This window comes from Poecilia mexicana, unplaced genomic scaffold (genome assembly GCF_051168715.1).
Source record: "Poecilia mexicana isolate PSO_F unplaced genomic scaffold, ASM5116871v1 scaffold_13, whole genome shotgun sequence".
Taxonomy (NCBI): domain Eukaryota; kingdom Metazoa; phylum Chordata; class Actinopteri; order Cyprinodontiformes; family Poeciliidae; genus Poecilia; species Poecilia mexicana.
The window spans coordinates 24807339-24831177 of NW_028263382.1; the positions used below are offsets into that span (position 1 = coordinate 24807339).

General features: G+C 37.4%; 1 protein-coding gene across 1 annotated transcript in view; it reads right to left on the reverse strand.

Annotated features, from left to right (window-relative positions):
* Positions 1 to 23839, reverse strand: part of grik4 (glutamate receptor, ionotropic, kainate 4) — a 198448-nt gene that overhangs the window by 156368 nt on the left and 18241 nt on the right. The window contains exon 2 of the mRNA XM_088011928.1: positions 2552 to 2716. Coding sequence (XP_087868054.1) covers positions 2552 to 2716 — 165 coding nt within the window. The remainder of the gene's footprint in view (positions 1 to 2551; positions 2717 to 23839) is intronic.

Genomic DNA, 23839 nt, shown 5'->3' on the forward strand with positions numbered 1-23839 from the left:
ATGAACACACTCTTTATCTTTGTGAAAGGCCTTTCTGGAACAATGTGTTTTGGGAGTAACGGGTAGCTGACATGATTAAACCCAATTTAATGACATAACTCCAGTATCTATGTGTGTGAAGAGACTCGACCGAATACTTTTTGGTAATATAGTCTAAATTCTCATTGATGAGAACCTGAGGAGTAATACAATAGAGGGGGTTCCTCACCAAAAATCTTGTTTAGACTTCATCTCAGCATTTTTCTAAAGATATTATTTTGATTACTTGAAAAATGTGTTTGATAAACTTTTTATTTTCAACTGAATATGATAAAATATGTACAATATTAGAAGCACTCCTAAGTGTGTCTGTTTATGTGAGCGAGGAAGTGGTCCTTGCTTGATATTTCCATCTACAATAACTGTGGCCACTGATCCAACCCAAATCCAATTCCTGGCCCTAATCACACACACAAAGGATTTGTACTGTAACAATATCTAGGCTGCACACAGGAACAGATGCTGCTGTACACACAGAAAAACAGGAACATTTAGGCTTGTTAGTCTGTCTTCAGACAGAAAACATAAAAGTTGTCTGCTTCTCTAGTAAATGAATCTGTGTTTTTATGGAAGCAGCTCCACTGAATCTTTCATGTTTGTTCCACTATATCCCACTGAAAATCAATTTCTCCGCCTTTTGTGGCGACTGTTTGTTTAGGAAATTTGCCGTTTTCTAAATATACACACTGTGCTAAATTGATTTTTTAAGTGTTTTCAATAAAAATTTAAAAAGGTCAAACAATAAAACTTGAGGTTTGAGGAAACCATTTTCCAGTTATCAGCTACAACAAGTAAAAAGCATCACTTAAAACATTTGGTGAGTGTAAATGCGCTCTCATTTAGTTTTACAATTTTCATGGCAATCTTGCTTTAAATAATTGTGCTGTTGATTCCACTTTCACTTTACGCTCCTGTCCCAGAATTTCAGCCAAATCTCATGAAGAAGCTGGTTTCCTACATGCTCCAAAAGTAGCTTTGCTCAACAAAATGGGTATCTGAAATTATTGAAAATCACTTAATTTACTTTATTTAATCAGGGTGGCATCATGATGAAATCCATTTGTTTGAATCCTTTGGACTATTTGTATGGGTTTGCAAGTGTCAACATTGTCACAATACTTTGTTTTTTCCCTCAAATACAGAATTGTTTATTCTTAGTATCTGAGTAAGTGTTGCGCAAAAAGAACTTTAATTCATTGAATGTTTTTTTTGGAGACAAGTTCACTCTTGTCTATACTGTCTCACAATTAACTATTTTGATGCAGAAAACATGCAAAATAAACAACTAAAACTTTACAGTTGCCAATAAATGAGAAAACACAGACTTTAAGTTTGTGCAACATGCTATAATTTCAACTTCTATTTTTGCTCAAAATACAGTCTCATTAGATGACCTTTAGTAGAGGTGAGAACATGAAGTGGGTGGTGAAAAGATGTCAACGTATATTTAGTTTTTCTATAGTTTTTAGCTTTATTTTTGCTACTTTTCTGGAGCAGTTGGTCACTGGACGCAACACATTTCATATGTATCACCCTGTCTTTTTTCTCAGATTTGACAGAACAAAGCACACACTAAGAGTGCTGTGAGATATTTGCCACTGACATATTTCCTTATTTGTCAATGTTAAATGTTTCAGATCATCAAACAGATTTTAATGTCAGAGATAACTTCAGTAAATCAAAATACCATTCTCAGACGTAGATTTCATAAATCATTTTATAAAGCTTTTGGTACTTATTGCCAGGCCTGGAAATTCAAAAGGAAAATTTAATAGAACATCTCTGACCAAATAAAGAAGGTCGAAAGACTTCAAAAAGTTTCCCTTGATCTAACAAAACTCAAGAACAGATGAGAAGCGGCCAGTGACATCTATCAATTTGAGAAGGAAATTTCCTTCACTGTTTGTGAAGCTTTGGGATTTGAGGGAACCACAGCAGTGATACCTGATTATGCACAAACAGAGATAACACAGAACAGAGGCAAACTTCCCAGGAATTGCTGACATATTGAAGTTACTCCAGGAGAACATCAATGACTCATCTGGCAGTTAACAAAAGAAAAAAGAAAATACAAAACCTACGGAAGAAACTAACAGCATTTAGCAGTGTAATACTTAAGGGATGGAAGCATGAATCTATCTTTGAGTGGGTCAAAAGAAAAGCAAATTAAAGGTTTTGGAGTGGCCTAGTCAAAGTCCAAACTTAAATCCTTTTTGTGATGCAGGGCATTCTTGCTTGGAAACCCTTCAATATGGTTAATTAAAAAAAATATGCAAAGCACAGTGGACTAAAAATCATATCACATATAAAGGATGTATTTGTGTAATTATTCAGGTTATTTTATAGTAAAATTTGTCTGAGAGTCCCAAACATTGAAGTGTGACAAAAAAAAACCCAGTACATATTTAAGGGAACAAATACTATTTAACAGCACTATAAACAAGGACGACAAAAATCAACATACATGAAGACATGTTTTTTTATGTTTACTGCACTGATCAAAGACACTTACTTGTCTCCCCCATCTCATATTCACTGTCTCTTAGCAATTCAAAGATGTCCACCTCCAGCTTGCCTGTTGTAGAGCGGTTGCTGCTCCTGTTGATGTTATTTTTGGCCAGCGTGATGGCTAAACGCTCTCCCCTGCTGCACTCCATAGGATCGTCAAGAATGGCAGCTGGCAAGAACAAAGTAAAAATACAACAAATAAAAATTGAAAGATACATTCTCTACACTTACAATACAAATCAGATTTTTTTTTTATTGACTTGAAGGAGTGGGACCTGCCTCACCAGGTGCTCCAGTGGTGCACAGTTAATTTTGATTTATTAGTTACATAGATCTTAATACGTTTACATTTTCAACCCAATTATTCACTTTTTCTTTATTCCCGATGCAAAAGTCCCGAGCAGGAAACTTTGCATTGCATTTCTGAGAAATCTGATGCACAAGCAGCATCTGCAAAAAGCAGCAGTAGATAACAAAGCCACTTTTCTTGTTTAAAGAGAAACAAACAAAAAAGAAAACGATCTGATGGGATGCTGGAAACAACTATTGTGTACAAGTTTTGCAAAAAGGAGTTAACCTATTTCTGAAGCTATTCCATCTCAATGCAAAACATGTTGCAGCAAGTACAGATGTCTCCAACACAAATGTCAGTCCACATTTCTAAAGAAGTATTTTTTCAAAGAAATTATATCAGTAGTCAAAGGTTCCTGAAATACTTGAAAACTGAATGGCACTTGGCACCAATTTGATAGTCAAATAACCTAAATACCAGATTAAAAACAATATATTTGTTGTGGAATTCATATGTCTCTTTATTCAATAATTTAACAGCAAATAAATTAAACTTAAATTAAATTGAAATGTTGCTTATTTTGTCGATACATGGTTTTCGATTAAATTTCAATTAATTGTGATTCTTTTTCCTAGATGGAATAATACTTTGTGTCCTTGTAAATCTTAGAAAAGCATGCTCAGTAATGAAATGGAAGCTACAAATGCACTATCAATCAATCTTATTAGGAGAACACGGTTTTAAAAACTGTCTGCACGCTAGTCACCTGTGCAGACAGCTTAACTTAACTACCAGTACTAATGTCATGTTGCCACTTTCTTATGTTATATTATTCTGTTAGCAGTGAGAAAAAAATATGTTTTGTTGTTGCATGTGGCACGTCTTTATTCAAGGTTTATCATATGGTAAGAACCTCAAACCAAGTCCAATTTCTATTTTACAACCTGAGTGTAATAACATTTTTAAAAACACAACATAAGTAATCATTTTTGTTTGCTAACCTAAGCACCTGCAGCTTTTTAATGCTTTCATGAAATCAGTGCAGTAGCGTGCAGAGTGAGTCTACAACTAAATTAAATCAGTTTACCACTGCAACATAAAACTGTGCTGAGGAAAAGTGTTCCTCTCACATTTGATTTATGTTCCTTCTGGGTGCAATATTTACTATACTGTAAAAGTGCAATCAGAATAACTAATTTGTCTCTTGTGCTGGGCTCTTCTAAGCAAGTTATAGAGAGATTATTTGTACTTTGTGCTCTATACATGTGAATAAGTATATGTGAATAAGACCGCATAGGGCATTAAAAAGCTAAGGTGATATTTTTGCATGCATGCTGTGATATTTTGATCACATCATGAATGTATTCACTGACCTTTGACAGTACAGATATTGAACTGCTGGTTAAACATTCATAGCAAACATCCGCCATGTTCTGGGTTGTTAATCTTGGGAAGAAATTGAATGACATATGCTTTCATACATTTAAAATGAATAGTCTCACGGTTAACCGTCTCATGGTTTTCACTGTGTGTCTGACCCAGAATAAGATTTTTTTATGACCTGTGCTGGATCAGCACTCATAAGAGCCCTAGCCAGATTTCAACGTCCCCTAAACAAATGTAGAATAGATCAACTTAAAGATGTCAACACAACCACTTCCTCAGGAGGTAATAACAGATATTTGCATGAACGCCAAGACCTCAGCCAAGTAAATAATGAAAACGACATCAAAGCAGCAGCAGATGAGTATCTGTCCTATTTGTTGTACATAATTCCATGCTTCAACACAGCCAGATTTAAAGAAGGTCGTTAGGATGCTTTGTAGACACGAGGTACATGTTTAACATGGAGCAGACTTCCTAAAGACGCAGGAATGATCGAGTGATTAGTAGTATACAGTACTGTGCTAAAACTATTCATTCACTCTTACAAATCATTGAATTCTGGTGAACCAATCATTTCAGACATACCTTCTAATGCAGACTGCTTCCACAAACATTTGTGAAAGAATGGGTCGCTCTCGGGAGTTCAGTGAATTCAGATAGGATGCCACATGGGCAATGAGCAAAGTTGTTAATTTTTCTTTTTGCTACTACATATTCCAGAGTCAGTTTTTAGTGGTATTATAACAAAGTGAAAGCAAGTCAGCTACAAAGCAGAGAGAAATGTGAAATTCACTTGGAAGGGTCAGAGGAAACTGAGGTCTATACTGTTTTGTACAGCCAGCAGTGTAGAGAGCTTCATAGAATGGGTTTCCACGGCTGAGCCACTTATATTCAAACCTTACATCACTAAGTCCAATGCAAAAAGCTGGATGTGGTGATGTAAAGCATAAAGCAAGGTCCAAAGACATTGACGACTGAATTTAGTGTGTCCTCAAGCTCCAGGTAGACGTTTCTGTCTGGGATGAGTTTGTGTGGATACTGTGAGACAAATACAACTCTTAGAAAAATTTGGATTGCCCCCTAAACAAACATCTAAACTAGAGGAGCTGAAGGTGGGCCAATCCCTGGTTAAATCCTTTGAATTAACTATGGGGTGTCATGAAAATTCAGGTATGTGCAAGGGCAAGTCAACAAATACTTTATTAAGCTCAAGCTCACATTGATTTACAATGTATTGCACAAACATCATTTCCTATAGTACTTTACAGAAATAAAGAGTTAAAAGTCAGCAGCAAGGAAGATTCAAAAATAAAACAAAATCTGAGTTATTTGAATGTTATTGATATTTGAATGTTATGATAATGTTATTTGAAATCTGAGTGAGCGTATACTTACTTCTCTTTAACTTCAATTAAAATATAGGACTTAATCTACAAATTGGTAAATGCCTAATCAGAAATTATTTAGATCGGAACAATATCTCAACAGAGTTAAAAAAAAAAAATGATCACAACATCTCTAACTTTTTTTGTATAAGGTGTTTCAAATTCTGAAAATGAAAGCCAATTAAAAAGCTAAAATGAAATGCAAAATGAAGACTGAGAGGAAACCGTATCTCAAACAATATTAAAGATAATGGTGAGAATCATTTTTAAAAAGCTCACCAAACTTACATATAAGATAATGGCAACTAATTTTACAGAAATTAGCAGTACACACACACAGTATGTCTTTCTATCTTCAGTAGGACTTCCATTCATTTGTCGTTCATTCCTATAGTCTACTTGACCTTTACCTTACACTATAGTCCTAAACATAACCCTAAAACAGCTCTTATTCTTATGGGGCCTGGGTGTTGGGCCCCATAAGAAGGAGTCAGTCCCCACAATGTAGAATTTATTCTTTACACTGTATCAAATACAATCTCACCCTAAAATCTAGCAATATTACCTTCTGTATTTACACAACAGTTATTTGCTTTTTTTAGTAAAAAAATAAAAAATAAAAAAAAGTATCTGGCTCTGCGAACTTTATTAGCAGTCTGTGGTGAAGGTTGTTTTTCTGACATGCGGTCCCTCCGGAGCATGTCTAGGAAATCGTGTCTGTAGTGAAAGTGAGAAAAGAGCTAAAAACGTGGTTGGAGAGCACAACAGATTTAGAACGGTGCACATTACTACCCTACAGATTTGGTGAGGAGCTTCGGATTGCAAGTTACGCAGACAATTTGTATTGTTCTTTCCTGCATCTTTAGAAATCTGTTTTGCAATCATCCCAGAAAGATTTTTTTTTAAACCATCGAAGTAGCTGACAGGGATTTTTAAATACCAAACGTTGCATTAAACTTTGCTCCAGGTATATACAAAGCTGTTGGTCAGCTTACATGAATAAAGAAAGATAAAGAGACAACACTGGAAAAAAGGGGAAGTTTTTAAATTGTTCACTTATTCATTACTGCAGAATTTGGTTCTTCAATCAAATTCCTTTCTACCAGAGGGAGTAGATGAGGTTCTTCAAGAAAGTTCTGTGGAGAGGTTGTTGGTAATTAGCATGGGGTTAAAATTCATCTTTTTTTTTCTTATATTAATGGCGGATTTCCACCTACATGGTTTTGACACTTAGATTATCTAACTTAAAGCAACACAAATTGCTCTGTTGACTAAAATCAGTTGAAAATATGGCCTGATAAATATGCTGAGCCCATTCTAAAGGACCGGATAGCCGGTCAGAGGACAAATGCTCATGAAAAAATGTGTTTTAGAGCTTCTTTTGGCAGGAGGAGGGAAACTCATGCAGTAATTGACTGATCATTTTTATTTTATGGCTAATTGGTCTATGGGTACAGCTTTGGAATCCTGTCATTTACAGTCTTCGATTTGCAGCTCTAAGACATTAGATTTTATGATATTGTTTAAAGTTTGAAACTTCCCTGACCTGTTTTCTACACCATCAGTTTTTATACTTCTCTGAATTGCGACCAATGGTTTTTGTGATCTAGGAATATAGATGCCTCAAGTATTCCTGGAGAAGGCTAGCAAAGAATGTCTGACAAACTCTTTAAGCAAATGGTAACTTCAGCAAAACTTCTTACCAGATCTTTTGCAAATTAGTTCCAGCTAATGTGCTGCAAATACTTTGATGGACTTTGTCCTTAAACAGTTAGAGAAGTGTGTGGTGTCAAATATTTGTTGCCCGATTCACAATATGTTTTTCTAAAACATCGCAATGTGATTAAATCGTTATGTAATAACATTAATACTTATTGTGTCATTCAAAGAACACTAGGACAAGAGATTTCCAATAAAAATTTGACCTTTCAAAGTCTCCTTTTTAATTTATTTAAATAGTGTTTACAGCAATCACATTTAGATTTTTTTCAATACATTTTTTCCATGCTTAAAGCATTGCCCTTTTGTTCTATTTAAGTTATGTTCAAGAATAGGGTAAATAAAGTTTCCTTATTTTACTTTTACAATTAGAGACCTATCCTAACCTCTTCTTTGAATTACTTTACATCTTTGCTTCATTAACTTCGCGTCATGAAAACATATAAGCACTCAGTAAGTCGTTCAGTTATGGATCAGGTGTAATGATTACAGCTTTTACTCAAATGCCTTGTCGCCCATTTAGCAATCCTGGGATCTTTGTTTTTTTTGCCATGTCTGTTAAAATATGCAAAAAATGTAAACAACTGAACATTTCAGCATAAAATCAGCATCAGTGATTGCTTTTGAGCAAGTTTTCAGTTTTACCCTTTATTTTTACCTCACAGTTTATTATATTGTACAATTTGTGCTTATTGTTGATGGATATTATGAAAAATACATTTTGGCTAAAATGCGTCAGCTGTGATGGCTGCACTGAGTTAATTGGCTTATATGCAAAGCATTTTATCACAAAACCTTTTATTTCTGGCTTAAACTAACTGAGGGAAATGTTTTCACAGGACCAGCAAATAGGGCAGAACGTAAGACCTGAAAAAAACTTTAAAGGATTGAGGGCAAGAGTAATTCTACATTGGAGTGTATTGGGAACAATTTAAGGGTGAGTGATACAAGAAAAAGTGTGCCTCTTTCACATTGTATCCACAATGTAGAAAACCTGTCCTATAAAAACACAATTGTTTCTCTACTAAATTGCACTGTAGTGTTAGCTCCAATGATTTGACTCCATTATCACCTGGATCTCAGTCTTAGGTCCCTGTAGAAATTTCACAAATTTTAAATATTGGAGATATTTTGGATTAAGACCATTCATTGTTTTTCATTTCATGAGCACATTGTTTAATTTATTTTTAGGTTGCCGTTTGAATTTATGTAGTGGAGTTTCATTTAGACTTTAATGTTTTTGCTTTTTCACGAGCACTTTTCACATTTTGAGATAATTTCATTGACATGGTTGTAATCGAGCAGTTATTTTGTAAACATTGAGAGTTCTTTTATTTTTTGTAAATTGTAATGATATATCAATGCAAAACAGCATTCTGGAATAGTTCTACTTCGACACTTACACTGGTACTAAAAAAGGAGCTGAATAGGCAGGCGCATTTAAGGAAGTGAAAGATGTCAGAGCAGCAGCAATTAAACCCTCTGGTGAAACTGCGCTGAGCGTATCAAAAAAAAATTCTTCTCAGTCCAACACTTCGGAGAATGATTGTAAACAGCACAATGGGGGAGCATTGTTGTCATGATATGCTGAAGGCTAAGTGTCGGAAAAGGTAAGCGCTTCTTAAAGAGTCATAGGCCTTTTTCAAGGCACCGTATTGCAAAGGTGCAATAATTGTAAATTATTTTTGATATATACAGCATTTTCATAGCAACTGAAGGTGACAGTTATTTGATAATGCTACGTGCCTGGAAAATACGCAATACACTCACTTTAAGTAAAATAGTTGAGGATCTGGCACATAAATCAGAAAAATTGTATTACATCAAAACCAATTAAGCCAAACTATTTTTTGTATCCTGGTGTTTTTGCATTTATTATGTTGCTATGGAAGGGCACCTCATTGGTTTTATTCATTAATATACTTGATGCTTTCTTCTAATTAACAATGAACAATAAATATAAAAATCTATTTTTGCATCTTTTTATGTTCTGTTTTTGTACTTATTGAAATAGCTTTGAATTATGTAAATACTGCAACAAGTGTCTCAATAAAAATAATTGAACTAATGTTTTGTTTTTTTAGTTCAATGTTGAAACTGATGATTTTTGTGATTTCACAGATATAACAGTAAAAAAAAGATTATGTGATTACAACGTGGGAGAAAACAAAACTAATGAAGACTCAAACTGGATGATTGTTCAATGAATCCGCTTGTGAACGTAGAATGGGTTTAATTTGGTTAAAGTGGATAAAGTGTCAAAATACAGATAGAGGCATTATGCTTCTCGCAGCTTGAAGACACATGAACCAAGAAATTTAAACAGATGTTGAGTGTCTTTAAAAGAGAAGCAGCAACAACAAAAGAATAATAAATGCAACAAAAATTCTCATGGTAGACATTAACTCAAACACTTCTTGAATATGTGTCACTAATTTAGCCTTATTTGTTCTAAGTCTGAATGCTGGAAAAATTATATTGTCTATTTATCTGTAAAAAAAAAAAAAAAGAAAGAAAGAAAGAAAAGCCAATCACTTAACTACAAAGTCCAATCTAAAAATGCATTTCCATCAAACATAGAAAGGGTGTAATAGTCCTGGTTCCGGATTTCACATCTGGAAAAAAATAGAACTGCCCTCTCTGAGCCTCTTTGATCAGTTTAACGAGTTTCTACATGTCATCCTTTCACATAGATTTCACAAAGAATATTTTATTTAAATTCAAAAGTTAGTCTCCACTTCCTCCAGTGTCATTCAATATAACATGCATATTCAACTTTCCCAACAATGTAAAAGCAAAAATATCAAAGGAAATATTTTCACTCACATTTATGTATTTATTTAGAACTAAGTATCTCGTTTAAAATATTTTAATAAAGATTTTTGCTAGGAATTGCAGCACTCCAAACCTTTTTACTAGAGGTGTGCCGATCGATCGATTCTTGGTGATGTTAGAAGTGTAATACTGTATGTTTTGACTTCTGCTGAACAGAGTCGAAGCAGGCGTATAGCTGATTTCAAATGGTGTTAGACAAATGGAGTCAAGAACCAGATTCTTATTCAAATACCTTATCTAGAGGAAAGGATAAGAAGGGACTACCTTTATGATGACTTACTAACAAAAAGAGGAATTAAGACTACAAATCTGCACAAATATTTGTCAAATCTGCACAAATAAGCTTTAATCATTCTCCAGCAAGAAATAAGTACCCTTCACTAGATTTTCCTAAGTTTTCTAGCTGCTGTTGAAGTGGTAGGACTAGGGTGGTTCAAAATTTTAAGGAAGTGAAGCTGTAAACATCAATAATTAGTGTTTGTACTATAGTGTCCATGTCTACATTTATTTATGCTGAAGCTAATCGCAAACAGAGAAACCAGTTGTAGTGTTTGAGGTATCTTCTTACAGGAAGAACATCTCAGAGTCACAGCTTGGTCTGCCTGGGCCTCTCAGCATTGACTTGGTGCATCCTCTACCCACATGTGTGATACTACTGTATCTTACTCATATGTCCTAAAATTGCTTTAACTGGATGAAGGGGAACAAAAGCACGATGCTGTGGACGCCGTACTTCACAGTTCCTCTAAGCCTCGCAAGCAACCCTCTTTTCCCCTCCGAAAGTAGTGATGGTCACGAGGCCAAACACTTTTAGTAGTTAAAATGATCTTTTAAAAAATCCGAATCATTATTCTGACATTTGGAAATGTCTGGTTGTCAGTTTCTTAAGAAAATGGGAGTGCCTTTTTTTTGTTTTGTTTTAGCTAGGTGAATACATTTTGAGGCTGAGCTGTTTGTGTGGGCTCTTGAACCCGACAAAACATTGAGATTGGAGAGCTGTGTCATGGTCAAACACACCATTATCGGAAAGTCATTTGGACTTATAGCTCTTCAAAGTAGAACTGACTTGTTCTGTACATTCACATTATACCAATATTTCTGAACTCAGAACTCAATGCTGTCCTGTGAGAGTCCTCATTGTTTAGTAATTTGTTTTACTTCATGTAGAAAACAGTTAATTAATCAAACACTTTCTTTACCCATTCTAACCTCATTCCTCATTTTACGTGGTGGCTGTGCTGACATTAATTAGTAGAAAAACCAGACAGCTTTAAGAGTCGTTTAGACATTAGATTTATACACGAACGTGTGAATGTGTGCTCAGGAACCCGTGGGATCTCAAAACACCCCTGCACTTGTGTAATTAAGCAGCCAAACGCAGAGCTTCGTGTGTGTAATAGTTCATTCACTTGTGGCAGCATGACTGCAAACTTCTCATGCCGATATGCCAGCTTATATGGCAGCGTTGAAGATGTATTTTACGTTCTATGCTTTAATCAATCTCAACCTCAAGCCTTGCAGCAGAAACCATCAAGGGGAATGAAGGTGCTATCTTACAAAATTAGAAACTTACACAACAAAGACCTGGTGACAAAAAAGTAATTTGCTGTTGTCACCAATATAAATTCAGCCAATAGAATATCATACTAAAGTGTGTGATTGGAACCACTAGCGGAACAAGTCAAAGTCGGGGCCGGGGGCGGGGCTAATTACCGGGCCCTTTTTACCCAAATAATAAAGTTCATGATAATATAACTTTACAACATAGACATGCCTGCAACAGCGGAGCTTACAAGTTTCACTACTACAGAGAGCGACTATGTCATTCTGAAGTCCATCTAACAGACACAACATATAACAAACCAAGAGAATAATGAAACAACACAAATTCAAATCATTTCAGAACCACGGATAGCGATCGGATCATTTTGACACTTAATTTCAACTCAGAACCAGGAGCAGCTAGCAACTAGCAACTGATGAAGCTACGTTTATTGTTGACGCGTTTAACCGAGCACGCAGCAGCGCGCGTTGAAGCGGGCAAGCAGTGGCACGCGCTGATTCTGCCACACACGCAGCGTGTTGCAGCGTCTCGTGCACATCTACATCTCTGTAACTTGGCGCGGATCGCGCCAAGTTACAGAGTTCTCACAAACTGGACGTTGAGGCGGATCCAACTATCAACGGCATACTGTCGTAGCTCGTGCGCTCAACCCAAACTGTCAAAAGCGCGACTATAACTCAGCCTTCAGTCCCTGACATCACCGCTGTAACGCAGAAAAAAGGGGATGTAAGCTAGGCAGCTGGGGTGATACAATTTACAATCAGTCTACAGTTATTTCATTGTGAATGAATAATGTTAAGAGTTGCTACCTGTAACTAGCCCGGCTCCCTGGCTATGGTGGCAGTTTTGGCGGGCCTGAATCGCTGCCACCAAAAAAGTCCGAGTCATCTCCAAAACGACAAACAAAATATGCGTCCAGTTTTTGGCTTTTCCTTGCTGTTTTTGGTTTTCATCCTTTTCACTTTGTCGCTCCGTGGAACTCCACTCATGTTAACTTAGTCCGTAAAAATGCTTTAGCTAGTTTGCCATCTGTTGCCAAGTGACTGATGATGACGTTGGTGGACGGCTGGTGAGAAGTTTTACCCAGAATACACCTGGAGACAATAAGGACGACCCTCTTGTAATTTTGCGTGTCATAAAGTTAAATGTAAGAGTAAAAAAGGGCTAGTCACAGAGCACAACATTTTATTCAATATTTTACACCCACTATGTCACTAAAATCAGTCTTTTAAAGTTTTAAGGAACCATGAGTCAACAATGTCTGGGGAAACCTACTATACTATTCTACGTACACCTCAATTTTAAAGACTTTATCTGCTTTCTCCAGTTCTCATAAGAGGTGACAAATGCTTGGATTCCTGTAGTAACATTGGCACTCAGTTTTTACTGCAAGTGGTAGCTAGCAAATATAAAAACATAAAGGAGAAGCTGTAAAGAATGGTTACGATAATTGTTGAAACTTATTGAAACAAAGACGAATACCTTCTCTCAAGGCCTTCGAAAGTTGAAGCAATCAACTTCGGAAGCAAATGCAAATATGCTTCCTTTGTTTTTCAGTTTTTGTGTACGAACAACCCACAGTTGTTGATAATAAAGAATGAATGCCAAGATGGAGATAAAGGGGGCGATAATTAGAAACCTCTCTTGTTATTGTTGATGGTTTCTGACAGCATTTTGCTGCTAAGCAGTCTTTTGCTATATTGAGTGAGACAAGAGGGAAATCAAAGAAAAAAACTGATTTTATTCTCACAGCTGTTATGTCAAGTAAGATGAGACTATGGCTCCAACATGTAACAAATTGAAAATGCATAGTTGCTAAGACTTTACTGTTGAATAAAATAAAAAATCTGATATGCTATTATTTTTTTTATTGTAGAGAAACTGAGCTAGAAATTTCAGTGGTGTTTTTATTATTGAGGAAATCCCAAGACAAATTAGACTATCAGTTGTTAATAATTACTTAAACTAGTATTGTGTTAGCTAGAACTATAGTTTTTTGATTTAGTAAATAACTGATTACATTTATTTGAAAGTGTTTATTTTGTTTTAGCCATCTGTGGTGGGCGTAGGATTTGGTTGAGTAAAAAAAGTAATTTTTATGTTACTTTGTAATTAGCTATGAATTCTTAAAAACAAAGAAATCCCGAAAACTAGTATTATTGATATTTCTTGCAATGTCACAGACACAGAAATGATACAAATTTAAAAGTAAACTCTTGTAATGTATGTGTAAAGTTCTAGTTTTTTTTTTTTTTAAAGTGCATCTTCTACAAATTGGGTGTCCAAAAAGAAAAAAAAAAAGGAATTAATATTGAAATATTGCTGTCAGAAAAAGTTCAAAAGAAAAATAATTTTCACTGGTTCCCTATGATGGCAGAAATGGAAATTTGCTTTCCAAAGTCTGTCAGAGAAGGACTTCATTGAGGAGATCATGCTTTGAAGGCACCAGAGTCTGTGGAAGCCATGACAGGAGTCTGTGAATCTGTTAACTGGCCATGAAAACAATTTTTTTCATAAATATAATCTTTTCACCTATGATAATAACTTGGAGCTGAATATATAGTCAGTTCTTTTAGTGGCTGAGCTTATAATATGCAGTGGAAGGACATGTAATGAAGGGATAAAAAGAAATTAAAGTCAATCACTTCAGAGAAAATGACAGCAGCAGGTGCAAAGCCTATATGCTTCCCATCAATTCTCATGGCAGCTTTAGTGAATTATGACATCCGCTTCTGCCCTGCCTTTTATATAAAAACATATGCTCATACATTAGGAGTCTGTTAAACCACTATAACCTCATCAGTCTTGGTGCCACAGAATGTATTAATTCAATGTAAAAGACCTTCCAGGATAAAACAAGTGGGTCAGCGAGAGAAAGGCTGGGAATAAATGTCAAAGGTTCATTTGCATTTGGTTTGATCCATGAGTAAAAATAAGTGACAGTTTTAGTTGAGCCTGACAGACTCAGACGGCAGACACAGGAGGAGGAAAGAGATCTAAAGGAAGAGTTACAGACGAAAAAGAATGGAAAAAGGGTGGGAAACTGACAAGAAAAGATCACGACAAAGGGAAAAACTCCGGGCAGACCTGTAGCAATGAGCCAACGGTTTGACAGATTGTGATGGAGACAAGCAGTGCAAAAACTGATTCAGTGTGATGCCAGCGACACAAAGATAATCTTGACGTTGATGGTGAGGAGGAAGAAGATGATGCTGATGGTTGTAATGATGAAAACGGCAGTGGTGGAGCAGGGTAGTTTCATTTCTGGATTCAGGGAAAAGACTGGCACGCCAACAGACAGTACACCCTGAGGGAATCCCGGCTCTCAGTGGATGTCATTACCTGTCAGTCAGCATATCTTCCTCAACAGGCCTTGCCCACTGATACAGCCAGTGGCATGCAATTGTCTGGAAGGTCATGTGGGAACCAATGGACATTTAGATTAGAGAAAGGAAAGGGATAGGCAAGAATCAAAAAGAACGAGGGAGCTTTCATTAAGCACATCTGCAGATGAAGGAAAAATTAACTAAATATTGTATATCTCTTTGTCTTGTACGGATATAGAATGTCATATATGTGCTATAACAGGACTTAAATCTGATGTAACCTCGGACAGAACATGGTAAACCACTGATAAACAGTGTGCTGAGGCTAAGGAGAACCCTTGACATGGTGACGTCGCAGCTAAACCTGCAGCAAGCTGACCTTTAGAATATATCTTACAGTAGACGACAGGAGCAAATGCTTTCATAACAACATCATTGACCGCAAGGTCAATCCAGATTCCAGTCCTCAGATATAACAGGACATTTAGAGCAGCACCAATAAATTTGCGGCGTGAAGATTACCTAACTGCAGAAGGTTTAATCTGTGGTCGTTTTAAGGACTTAATCACCAAATTTATAAGTCTTATTAATATGCATAGCTTTTTCCATCTTATGTCCTTGTCATATTGATGAACAAAAATGATCCGTTACTAACCAGAGAACCTGGAAGGACAGTGGACTACTTCTCTTGGTTCTTGAAGATCAAAAAGGGTTCTTCATCTATGATAATGGAGTCTCAAACTTTTCAGTTTTTGTTTGAACAATTACACTAATGTGAGCAGGTCATATGACCTCACTGATATCATGTAGACTATTTGGGTCACTGTCATGGGCATAGAGTCATAGACAATATACATCATGGATTGACAGTATGACCCAAAAAAAGGGACTGTAAGTGTCTCAGGTTTAAATAACTGCATAAAGTGCTTCTGTGTAATGTACCATCTTTGTGAGGAGCAGCCTGGGTCTGTGTTACGGAGTCCTAAATGAAAGCTTAATCTTACCAAGCCCCGAATCACTAAAATAATGTAAATTAATGCTCATCAGAAAAGCGTAGAAACAATTCCAGTTGCCTTTTACCTAAGAGCTTCAGATTCCCAGTGCCCGACTGACTGACTGAGAAGATATATAAAAAGATCTTAAGTCAAAGTTAGTGAGAACAAATCAGCCAAGCCAATTAACCCCGAGCTGTAATTACAATGGTCAAGTTCCTCTGTTTCACAACAATTACCTGTAAGTCAACATGCATTTCCTGACAAGTTGAGTGCAGTAATTAAGGCCGCTTGTTATGAATACCCTTTCATTCAGACACCGCTTGTGAACCTACAAGTACCTGTTGTTGTTTTAATTTCTGAAGTCAACTTGATGGTTAACATTTCACTGCTGTACAAACGTGGAAATCTGATGATCTAATATTTAACTTTACAGTAGTACTTATTCAAATTTTAACTTTGAAAAAAAATTGCATTGTTGATCTATCCATGTTTTGCCCTTGCATCAATCTGTTTTACTGGCTTGTCTGGTATGCAAAAAATATTCCATTAACTAATCAAGATATGTGTAAACCCATATGCAATTTAGTACTGACGTGTCTTTGAATAATTAAATCTGAAAACACAGCCGAGGTTAAAATGTGATGCGAGTACAATTTCCCAAAATCCTAGTGATGGCCAGGCATTGCTTTAATGCCTGGCCATCACTAGGCCAGGCATATAAAACAAATGATGCGATTCAAATTATTTACAATCTAACCAGTTCTTCAAATGAACAGCTTGTAGAACTGCGTTTTACAGAGACAACTTTATATTTCTGACTTTTGTGACCTGAATGCAGAGTAATTTAAAGACTGTTTGTTTCTGAGCATCATGGTTTGTGGGTATTGGTTTGAGAGCAGCTCCGTTACTACAGCACCGCAGCATTTTAAATGCTGTGTTTGGTGTCACTAATCAAGACACTGTTCTTTGTTGCCAAACATTTCCACTTCGGTCTCATTTGTTCAAAAGTGTTTTCTCCAGAAATCGTGTAGCATGTGCAGATGTTGCTTGGCAAATGCCTTGTTTCTCTTAAAAGAGAAGAGGCTTTATTTTCGCAACCACTTGAAATAATTCAAAGTTTTTCAGTCTAGAAATTCAACCGCCATGAACTTTTGACAATTTAAAGTTTTCATGGTTTTACCTTGTCAGTAGCTGTACTGAACGTCTGGGTGTTCACTCCTAGAAAACATTGGAAAGATTGAAAACTTTTAATGGGGCTCTTTCCTGGGAACATCACGGTAAGAAAGGCAGAAACCAGCAATGCAAACAAATCAGGGACCGTCTTCACGACGTCAAAGGCGTTTCTAGTGACAGACTCCGAAAAGTTTGAAATGCTGATTTCAATCATTTATATGCAACAACAATTGCTTAGATCATGGCAAAGAGAAAAGGAGCAAACTCGAAAACTTTCTCTCACAGAGGTGCACAAAATGTTTATCTCACAAGGCAGTGATTTTTTTTTTATTATCATTATTTTATTGGCAAACTTGAACTGAGCAAAACTGTTGGATTAAAACATGGCAGCTACTGACCCTTGAACACCGACTGTGGACTGGGCTGTTTTACAGAACTGGAGCTGAAAAAAAGTAGGAACTACTATTTGGATAAACACTGAACTAAAAGCTGGAGTTTTGTGGTGAGGAAGCCAAACATTTTTTATCAATTATCTCCGCTATCACCTCTTCTACTGTTCATATGTTTTTGTCTGTGATTCTGTTTGCAAGCATATTTTAGACCCAGCCACCCAAACTGAACATGTCAGTGTTTTTACACAGTTTGCAACCAAATAGTATCCCATAAAGTCCAACAACCTTATTACAAATAATTTTTGAAAAAGTTCAACATCTCCAAGGAAATGCAGAGAAAGAAAAAGGCTCTCATCACACCATTTTTTTTTTTGTTCCAGAGATTTCAAACGGTGAAGATAAATGCTGAATGTTTTCAACATCTATGTTTTGGCACACAGGTTACAGCACAACAGCTCAGGACTGTCACCGATTTAAAGGTTGAGTGGAGCAAACGCGCTGCAGCAGCTATTTGTCGATCAGAGCACTTCATTCAAAATCCATTCTACCCTCACATTTTCACAGTCCATGGCTTTTAATACACCAATACCATGAAAGAATCTACGATCACTGTTTTGGATGGCGTTGCTGGGCTCTGATGTTGCGGTGGGAGGAAATGTGTGTCCCCAGGCCACAGGCGCTCCGGCCAGAGCCAGGGAGCGTGATCCACATCAACGCACCGGCGTTCGGACCGCCAGTCGTAAGGCGCACAACAGCATGAACTGATATAGAGGTTTCATGGGATACAGTAATGAATAACCTTTCAGCTCAGCTTCTTTATTCCTCACTGTCTAATGTGAACTGGCATGTGCTCCTCTGTTCTCATACTGACTGATTGCCGCTGTACATGAAATATTGACTTTTCATCAGAATATGAACGGGACAGGGAGGGACGGAGCAAATGTCGACGGGTGAGAAAGTATTCATCACAATGAAAGTCACAGTGGCACGGCTTTTTGGGTCCTTCAAGACCATCAGCGCAGACCTGTGCTGGACATCAATCTGTTACCTCTGACATGTTGCTCTTCTTGAGTCCCACCTGCACATTTTAAACTATGGGGCTGGAAAAAGAAGTGCATTATATATGGTCTGAATCACTGCTTTTCTTATAAAACCAACCCCAAAAACTATTAGAAAAGCTGTTTTTTTGTTTATCTGTCTGACATGCAAAAACAAAAGAAATGTAAGGAGGCGAAAACTTTTTCACAACACTGTATTTTAAACTGAATCACCTAAATGTCTTCTGTGGTATTCAGTTTGTGATCTGTGTCGTAGAAATGGGTTTTTACCTACAGGAACACAGTTAAAAGAAAAAAGGACACAAAGCAGATGATGTGAAACCTGAATATACTTTTAAATAACGAGAAGCAGATTCCAGCTGATTGCTTAACCTTTCCGAGTGTGACAGTGTGTATTTTAGGAATAGGACAGGGGAAAAAAGACGAGGACCCACCTGAGTCATCTCTACCACTTGATCAGTGATACTACAGAAGGAAAAGTAAGCTAGCGCTTAAACCTAATCGCTTTACCCTACCGCAGCGGAAAAGCAGCAAACCTGTGATCCGAAAAAATATAGTATCGGTTAACCTCTAAAAGTCATCAACCATTACCATAAGTGCTTTCTGATGACCTGTATTTGTTTCGTTTTCAGGCTGGATGCTACAATCGGTGGCAGGAGATGCAAACAAGCCTGGAGAGTCTAAACCTATAAAGAGCTGCTCCTGACTGAAAACGGCTACTCCTCATGTTGAGGGTGATCGCTTTAATGGCATCTGATATTTTGGTTCTGCTTATGCATTCCACTCATTGCAGACAAAAACTAAATCACTGCTCACATTAGATTTTGTTTGAAGTTGCCGCCCGCCTGCCATTCTCTTCTCTTATTCGTTGCAGTCTTTAAAGCCGAGCTGCAGCAACAGCAGATACCAGCACAAACACAAAATGGACAAAAAGTTAAAATGCCTGCAGCGAGGATTCAAGAGAAATCAATATTTAGCATTATGCATAGCGAGTTTGAATGGATTAAGCATGGTGTCAAACACAGAGACAAGTGAAACTGCAAACAGGATGGTGTGCCAGACTCCAACAGGGCTTCAGGGCAACTTAACGCTTCTCAGGAGGCTTTAGAAAGTTTCTTAAAGATTATGAACAGGAGAGGTGGGAACATAGAAATGCTGATATGTAGAAAAAAACAAACAAACAGGAGGAGGCATCTCAGGAATAAACAACAACATTTAAAAGTATTTGGCTGTTGAGAAGAGAGAAGCTGTGTTTCATGATAATTAGAACCACCAAACCTGGTTTAATAAAACTCTTAGAACAGCAAAGGACTTTGAATAAATGTGTGTTCCTGCAACTACCTCTATCTAACCTCTGTACTTCATGATCTTTGCTTAACCCGGCACAATGTTGCTGCATACCCCCTACTGTCTGGTGATTCAGCCAAATCCACGATTACCTTATTATACTACCTATACCGACTATACATCATCTAGGACTCGTAAAAGCTCTAGAGGCCGGCTAATGTCAACACAGCATCTGTAGTTTTGTGCACTTCCAAAAACAAGGTCTGAATACAGGAACAGCATGCAATTTTTTTATTTATTCTTTTTTCCTGCAGTCACAAACTGTTTTCTAGTAAACGGAATAGGAGAGCTAATGCTAACTGAGAGATCCCCAAAGATCTGCCAAGGTAAACAACGCATGATGCTAAAAACAGCCCCTGTTGCGACTGAGTGTGTGCATGTCTACAAGTGATACGAAGTAATAAAGATTCAGGGACAAAACTCTGTGAAACCTGAGGAAAGGTGACAGGAGGAAAACAAGAGGGACAAGCCTGCACTGACCCTGAACAGTCAGGGGGGACTTAGAGAAGCGAACAAAGGAGAGAAAAGCCACACAGACACAAGTGCGAACATGCACAGCGAAACATGGAGTCCTGTCAATTGATTCACTGCAGAGCGAGTTAATAACACAGTTGGCTGGACAGTGGAAATAGTCTGTCTCTGTAGGCTGTTGACTCACTGCAACCCTGTCCTCAAGTCCTTGGTATGTTTGTCAGTGAGTTTAATTTTGCCTGGACAATGCCTATAATAGCTAAGTTTGCTACTCTATATGTGTTTTTCTGTACTTTTGGATCGCCACCTGATCTGATCTTCGTTAAAGTAGTCCAAGTTATCTATTTGTTTACATAAAGAATTTTTTTTTTTTTTTTTTTTGACCCAGGCAGATTTTGGGTGCAAGTATCTTATTCATTTTACCAACATGTTTTTCTTGACTGATGTTTTGTGGAGGGAGATGGCAAGGAGGGCGTCCAGTCTCAGAGACTTGGAACTGATTGCAAAAGATGAAAAATATCAGTGAAAGCAAGCAGAAAACTGTTCAGCAATTATCAGAAGAAATTAAATGCTTTGACGTCAGTAAAGAGTTTAGTCAAAAGGTCACTACTTAGTCTTACCCAATTGATCTCTACATTTATTTATTTTTTCTACATATTTGGCCCATATACAGTGGGGAGAACAAGTATTTGATACACTGTTGATTTTTCAGGTTTTCCCACTTGCAAAGCTTGTAGAAGACTGTAATTTTTATCATAGGTACTCTTCAACTGTGAGTGATGGAATCTAAAACAAAAATCCAGAAAAATACAATGTATGATTTTTAAATAATTAATTTCCATTTTATTGTGTGAAATAAGTATTTGATACACCAGAAAAATGAAACTTAATATTTGGTACAGAAACCTTTGTTTGCAATTACAGAGATCAGACGTTTCCTGTAGTTCTTGACCAGGTTTGCACACACTGCAGCAGGGATTTTGGCCCACTCCTCCATACAGATCTCCTCCAGAGCCTTCAGGTTTCGGGGCTGTCGCTGGGCCACACGGACTTTAAGCTCCCTCCAAAGATTTTCTATTGGATTCAGGTCTGGAGACTGGCTAGGCCACTCCAGGACCTTAAGATGTTTCCTACGGAGCCACTCTTTAGTTGCCCTGGCTGTGTGTTTTGGGTCGTTATCATGCTGGAAGACCAGGCCATGACCCATCTTCAGTGCTCTTACTGAGGGAAGGAGGCTGTTGGCCAAAATCTCATGATACATGGCCCCATCCATCCTTCCCACAATATGGTGCAGTCGTCCTGTCCCCTTTGCAGAAAAGCATCCCCAAAGAATGATGTTTCCACCGCCATGCTTCACGGTTGGGATGGTGTTCTTGGGGTTGTACTCATCATTCTTCTTCCTCCAAAAATGACGAGTGGAGTTTAAACCAAAAAGTTCTATTTTTGTCTCATCAGACCACATGACCTTCTCCCATTCCTCCTCTGGATCATTCAGATGGTCATTTGCAAACATCAGACGGGCTTTGACATGCGTTGGCTTGAGGAAGGGCACCTTGCGTGCACTGCAGGATTTTAATCCTTGACGGCGTAGAGTGTTACTGATTGTTTTCTTTGAGACTGTGGTCCCAGCTCTACTCAGGTCATTGACCAGGTCCTACCGTGTAGTTCTGGGCTCATTCCTCACCGTCCTCAAGATCAATGATGCTCCACGAGGTGAGATCTTGCATGGCGCCCCAGACCGAGGGAGATTTTCCGTTATTTTGTATTTCTTCCATTTTCTAATAATTGCACCAACTGTTGTTGCCTTCTCACCAAGCTGCTTGCCTATTGTCCTGTAGCCCATCCCAGCCTTGTGCAGGTCTACAATTTTATCCCTGATGTCCTTACACAGCTCTCTGGTCTTGGGCATTGTGGAGATGCTGGAGTCTGATTGATTGAGTGTGGACAGGTGTCTTTTATACAGGTAAAAAGTTCAAACAGGTGCAGTTAATACAGGTAATGAGTGGAGAACAGGAGGGCTTCTTAAAGAAGAACTAACATGTCTGTGAGAGCCAAAATTCTTACTGGTTGATAGATGATCAAATACTTATTTCACACAATAAAATGGAAATTAATTATTTAAAAATCATACATTGTATTTTTCTGGATTTTTGTTTTAGATTCCATCACTCACAGTTGAAGAGTACCTATGATAAAAATTACAGTCTTCTACAAGCTTTGCAAGTGGGAAAACCTGAAAAATCAACAGTGTATCAAATACTTGTTCTCCCCACTGTACACAGCTAGTTGCCACTTTGCTTACATTTTCGCTGGTTGAAATTTTCACTGATGCAAGATTTTCAAAAGCGATGCATAAAAGTGAAACATTTTTGGTACTGCAACAATTATTCATCTTGTTAAACATGTTTTGGTTTTTGTTTGCTTTCCAAAGATATCTATTGACTGTCAAAAACAAATTAGTGCAGCCCAGCCAAAAAATAATTCAAAGAAAGGGCAGCCCATGTGTTTGTTTGTTGCTGTGAATACACAAAACAGGCTACAACATTTCTCTAACAGTGATTTTATTTTTGAGGAAGTCATGGACTGCTAATTCAAAGCTCCTTAAAACTGTAATCAACTCAATATAAAGTAAATGTGAAAAGGGATGCATTAGTCTGTTAGCTTAATTTTTCCGCACCACATTAAGAAGAGTTTTGCTGCAGCCTGTGCTTATGTCACACACAAGCGTCTTAAATTTGTTAACACCGTGTTTGTATTTCCTCTCAGGGCTATGAAGCCATCAGGCAAGCAGCCCGTTCCTATTATTTTGGGAAAACAAAAGGCTGACTTTACCATCACCACATGGCCATAAAATGTAAAAAGTGCAACGTCGAGTGCAACAGAAGCTTGCATAGATTACTAGACGAGTTGGTTGGAAGTATGAGCGCACACTGACGCATACACGAAGTAAAAAGCTCACGTTCACCAGCATCTGTTTGGCCAGCGCTGGTGCTCAAGGCAAAAGCAGAACCAACCGACGGCTTTGCCAAGCGTCTGTAATGGCACAAGGTCTGGCCTGTAAGAAGAAAAGGTTTTGAGGGCTTGCCAAACTCTTCATCGTGATCCATGATCAAAGGTGAGGCATAATGGTGAGGGACTGGCAGAATGTGGTGTCAAGGGAAAAGTGGGCATACTTCCCATGGAAGAAGGGTGGTCATGTTGGTGCGTGCATGTGTATGCTAAACATACTCATGCAGATGAAGAGGAGGGAGAAAAATCAGTACAGATAAACTGTTAAAAATATTAAATTGCTCAAATTTTAATATGTTATCCGTCTGATAAAATACCAATGTCCAAGGATGGACTTACT